The sequence below is a fragment of the Nanorana parkeri genome, unplaced genomic scaffold (assembly GCF_000935625.1).
Source record: "Nanorana parkeri isolate BGI_ZX_2015 unplaced genomic scaffold, ASM93562v1 scaffold224, whole genome shotgun sequence".
NCBI classification, from domain to species: domain Eukaryota; kingdom Metazoa; phylum Chordata; class Amphibia; order Anura; family Dicroglossidae; genus Nanorana; species Nanorana parkeri.
The window spans coordinates 984,216-990,145 of NW_017306492.1; the positions used below are offsets into that span (position 1 = coordinate 984,216).

At 38.3% G+C, this 5,930-nt stretch overlaps 1 protein-coding gene across 1 annotated transcript in view; it reads right to left on the reverse strand.

The window, feature by feature from the left end:
* Window positions 1-362: 362 nt before the first annotated feature.
* Window positions 363-5,930, reverse strand: part of HIBCH (3-hydroxyisobutyryl-CoA hydrolase) — a 101,666-nt gene continuing 96,098 nt past the window's right edge. The window contains exons 13-14 of the mRNA XM_018556075.1: window positions 5,550-5,583; window positions 363-528 (exon numbers count right to left, since the gene is read on the reverse strand). Of these exons, the coding sequence (XP_018411577.1) occupies window positions 413-528; window positions 5,550-5,583 (150 nt within the window). The 3' untranslated portion in view covers window positions 363-412. The remainder of the gene's footprint in view (window positions 529-5,549; window positions 5,584-5,930) is intronic.

The window sequence follows — 5,930 nt, forward strand, 5'->3', positions numbered from 1 at the left end:
ATTTTACAATAGCAGAAGCATCAGAACCAGCCAGGATTCAGCAGTAGTGGCAGGATTTGCGGGGCCACTGCAGGTATGTTCAGGCTCCTCTTGGTACTCGCACTCTATACCTGCAGTAGTTTTTGTTTCGCTCATGACAGAGTCTCCTTATTGTGCCCCTTCTAAAACTATCTTTCAGCCTAAGTTGACCAGCATTATGGAAAACGAATATGAATGGAAGGAGGAAAGTGTTAATTTTATTGTATTTCTGGCCATGGCAGTATTCTTCATCAATAGCTATTTGTTGTATTTTTCCAGTAATCATGGTTTTAGGAAGAATTCTGTCACACTGATATGAGTTCAGCAAATCAAGGACAGAAGGCTACTATTGAAATGTTTTATTAAAACAGTGGAATCGTATTGTCTGATTCAATTACAGCTTTAGGTCATCGCTTCCAAGAGATGCAAAACAGCTGCCCAGATATTCATTTGTCACATCTTCCAGCCGCTCTGGCTTCCACTTTGGATTCTGGTCTTTATCAATAAGAACTGTCAGAGTAAAAACATAACAACATTATTTAACCAAATAATTGCTTTACTATGTAATATCAAAATGACTCTTGTATAACAATTCTAGGTATATTTAATATTACATTACATGAATAAAATAATAGTCTATTAAATGATTAATATATTAGATTACAGCTGGTTATAATACTGTCAGTTTAAATCAAACCTGTGGCTCATTCCAATATGGTAAACTGGCTTCCTGGCGAAAGAGCAGTCACCTCCATTGCATTAAGCAAAGTCCAACCACAACATGTGTTGTTTCATGATGGGCCACCCCCTATTGTCTAATAAATCACCTGCCACATTTAATAACTAATAGAGACAAGGTCAGTCAGGCTAGAACTACACAATCTCTGATCACAATCTGTCAAACAGAACACCTCTAAAAATGTGTGCAGGCACTTGAAGGTACCCTATGCAGCTCAGCAGCCATTTCACCATATGTCAGTCAGCACTAAGTAAAATTAAACATGTTTGGGACAAACACAGATCTATACTCATACAAAAAGGTTAAAAGAAATAAACAAAAAAACATTTAAAAAAAGGCGCAGACTGGATGGACCACTTGCTCTTTTTCTGCCATTGCCCTTCGTTATTTCTAAATGTAAGATTTAATTGCCAAAGAGTTTGTAATTAGGGATGAGCTCAGGGTCAGTCCGAAACCAGTTCAAACCTGAGCCTCTCCGAACCTGGAAGGAGCACCTCCCCAACACTTCCAAGTTTAGTTTCCCTGTTCTCTAGCTCTGGCATACTTTGCCACAATACTGTTTGGCAAATGTGACCGACAAGTCTGTAATATATTGCAGCTTACTAGTCCGTAGATGTGATGACATAATCAGTTTGATTTTTTCAGGCATTTCTGCGTTTATTTTCACTTGGTGATATTGCAAATAATACACTTCCTGCACCTTCGTGCCTACACTCACTTCTCCACTGTATCTGTATGGGGACAGCCATGGTTGTCACACAGGCTGGACTTCAAACATGTCCGCCTTTTGTTCATCTCCATTACATGGTGGATTGATTGGACTAGCGGTTTACATATGAAAGATAAAATTGTTTCTGCTGTCCTTTCAGATCACAAAAAGTGACAAGGACACATCAACATTTAATTTCTTTACTTGCATGTTCTTAGCCTAAAAAAGAAAATGAATGCAGCTACCACATTTAAGGATTGGTAAGCTGCAATATATTACATTTTGGTTTTTAGATTTAGATACACTTTCAGGCCTATACAGTATTCAGAGTACTATCAGATCTTTTACTTGTTATAATTTACCAGTTCTATTGCCATCATTAAATGAAAGTTGTACTAAGAAGAATACAGGGGCTGTCAGTGCTGACCTCTTCCTAAAATGCTACCTGTCTGGCTGTCATGCTGCCAACCCAATGACGTTACTACTTTGAGATGCTAAACTGGAGCAAGCATACAGATTAGAAAAGTCAGAACTCTAAATCTGCATACTTGTTCTGGATCAGAAAGTACAAAATTCATTGGTACAGCCTGGCAGGCAGGCGGCCTCATTACGTCTTCAGTGTAGGTTTCCATTAGGTAGCAGTTTCTGCTCTACTGTGTTCTTGGTAGAAACGTATATGCTATGATCCTTTAGGGAGCTGAAATTGTATTGGGTGCAAAGAAAAGAATTTGCAGTCAATCTCTCTATAGCATTTTACTTCTTGAGAATGTGAATATCAAACACTGTTAAAGTCATCTGGCAACCTCTTCTCTTTGTTACATATTGTAGAGGTTTCCTGTAGGATAGAAGAGTCTGTCCCTTACCAATCTAGAATAGGCAGCTTTGGACAATCATAATGGCAGGAATGGTATATATAGTTTTACACACTTGTGGACAGTCTAATGCAAGGAATACTGTGTGGACCTCAGTGCCCTAGGTGAGCCATGTTGTCACAAAAGAACGTCCTCTAGGTAAGCCCAAAAGCAATAAGAAGCAACTAAATACTTTCAGCATGTTGCTTATTGGGTGTGACAATACTAACTCCACATTAATAGCTAGCATATAAAATCTGACACAAGCAATTTTTTTCTTATTATTGCACATTTACAATTAAACTTGTGGCAGCATGATTTATATGTAAAAATATGTCTTATAAATGTCATGATTCAGAAAGAAAATTGAACTTGTCATTTGAATACAGCCAGCGGATGACCAGCTTTAATTTCTCTTGGGCACACTGTGACACATACATATGTTATACACATACATTTAACACATATTAATAGTTTGCTGTTAATTAGACAGCAGCCCACCTCATCCTGGTGCTGCCAGGTAACCCTAGTTATGCTGGGTAGGAACTTGCTTTCGATGGGCAGAGGAAAACGACTACATTCTCGTATTGATTGCCAGCTGTTAGTTTTATCAGGCTTCCTGTTCATTTTACGTGAGGTTATAAAACCAGTGTCAAGATGTCATTTCAAGCCAGGTTTGAACAGTAATATTTACACTAATACATTTGTTATATTTAATGTTTAATCTGCTTATCTCCTGCCTAAAGTACTCCTCATAAACTAGAGCTCCTCCTTATAAATAAGAGGATGTACAATAAGGTGCTGGATATAATACAGTGTAGTGCTTGTGCTGAGCTCACCAGGGACTATGATACTTACCAAACCAGAACAGTGGGGCACCCCCGGGGTGTTCAATAGAAAACTACAGCAACTAAAAAGTCAGCACCCACAAACACTGCAGTCCATGATTAATTTAAAGTGCCACAGCATAAAATGAAGTATGTGAATGCTACATTTTTGTGTATTGTCTCACGTGGATCAATATATTTTCTGAGATTAGGTGGCACGGATACACATTCGAACACATTAAGCTGTAAAACTAAACTCCATGGAAAACAGCTAAATGCATGGTTAAAATGCATATACATATGGACAATTGTGTTGGTACCCTTATAGCTCATTGAAACAATGCTATATTCTTCCTGAAAAGTGATGAAATTGAAAGCAATTGCCTCATGTATACCTGCATGGCATCAATATGTAATATAGTGAAGCAAAGAAAGGGTGAAAAGAGATAAATGATTGCTTATTATACAAAGATATTGTAAAATGGTCTGGACACATTTATTGGTACCACCAGAAAAGATTATAAATAATTGGATCATAATGATATTTCAAACTAAGTGTTTTCTGTGATTACTATCACACATCTTCAATCTTGTAATCAGTCAGTCAGCCAATTCCAGTGGTGGCGAACCTTGGCACTCCAGCTGTTTTGGAACTACAAGTCCCATGAGGCATTGCAAGGCTCTGACAGCCACAGATATAACTCCCAGAGGCAGATGCATGTTGGGATTTGTAGTTTTGGAACAGCTGGAGTGCCAAGGTTCGCCACCACTGGCCTATTCAAATAGTGAAAAGTAGTCACTCTGCCATTTGGTATCATTGTGTGCACCACACTGAATATGGACCAGAACAAAAAACTAGACAAAGAGCCAAATAACTTTTCCAAAGATACAAGCTGAACTCCAAAGTCAAGGTATGTCCGTGTTTGATTACACCATGTGTCACTTTTTCAGCAACTGTTGGAAGGAAAAACATGGGATTTGCTGAAAGAATATTGACAAGCCACAATGCTTCTGGGAAAATGTTCTTTGGACAGATGAGACAAAACTGGAGCTTTTTGGAAGGTCCCATCAACTTTTATATTCACAGAAGAAAAATGGAAGCTTTCAAAAGAAATTAACATTACACCCACTGTGAGGGAAGCTAAGTTACATTTTGGGGATGCTTTACTGCATCTGGTACCGGGTTCCTTCAATCTATGCAGGACACAATGCAATAATCAAGAGTATCAAAACATTCTGGAGTTAAATATACTGCCCAGTGCCAGGAAGCTCTGTCTTAATCGCAGGTCATGGGTCCTGCAACGGGATAATGTTTTAAAACACACAGCTAAAAAGGCCCAAGAATGGCTAATTAGAAAACAGTGGACAATGCTAAAGTGGCCTTTTATGATCTCTAATCTGAATCCTATTGAACATCTTTGGGAACAGCTAAAACATGCAGTCTGGAGAAGGCACCCTTCAAACCTGAGATTGCTGGAGCAGTTTGCTCAAGAAGAATGGACCAATCTACATGTTGGCAGGTGCAGAAATCTCATTGAAAGTTACAGAAATTGCTTGGTGGCAGTGTAGCAAAATATTAGGTTGAGGACCTCATAATTTTTGTTCATGGCATTTTCGTTTGATTCCTGTTAAATCAAAAATGAAAAGCAAAGTCTGATTTCTATTACATATGGAATAAACAATGATGGTTGCCAATTATTTTGCCAGTTTCAGGTTATTTCAGAGAAAATTGTGGGTTCTTCTTTTTTTCTAAAAAGGTACCACCAAATTGGTCTATTGCTGCGTATTCAGTCCTGAGATTTACCCACTGCAAAGCTAGCTGGTGATCTGAATTTTTCCTTCAGCAGGTAAGCATCAGAGCAAGGTCACCTCCATGCCCTGTGATTGGATGCTGTTCCTTGTCAGCAGATGTACATGTTGAAGAGATTTCAGGAAGTGATTTCTCTGCTACAATGCAGTGTTTGGTTGCACAGGCAGCAGGACAGGAAGTATTTACTGGTTTCTGTACAAGAACTTTATTTAATTTACATTTATTTAAGCAACAGAGAATAAAGTCACTGTACACTGTAATAACAATATTTATATTGCATAATGTGAATGTTATTACACAGACAGCTGGAAATGGTGATATAACATATATCTTAACTTATCTTAAACAGTGAAGGGGATTCTTTACTGTGAAAGATGTAAAATTGTGGAGCTCCCTTCCACAGACAGTGGTATCAACTGAGAGTATGGAATCAGAGAACAAGCTATACAGGGGTACAGGTAATCTTAGCAACACACACACAACCCAATGATTGAACTCAATGGACCTGTGTCTTTATTCAACCTTAACAACAACTATGTAACAATTATGTAACAACTATATAAAAGCTGTGTACGTTATTACAAAACTGCCTTACCTGCTCTTACACCTTCATAAAAATCATGTCCCCTCTGCAAAATAAAAAAACAGTTTTATATAAATCTTGCTTGTAAATAAAGTACTAATAGAATGGCAATCTAGGGACACCCTTGGAATTTTTCATCTGGTAGAAGGAGTAACATTGAAAATTGCCATTCTATGATGCTTTGATGTACAAGGAGGGCTGGATTTTTACTTCTGTAGTCTGTAGGCACATGACCTTTGGCACCCTAAGCAATACCCGCTGCTAGGATCACCTCTTTAATACAGCACAGTGTTTTACTGGCCCTAACATGGATTAGAATATTGCGACAATGTGTAAACAAACTACACATTTCTATTGATAGTGGGGGGGGGGGGGGGGACTGGCCAAAAACTT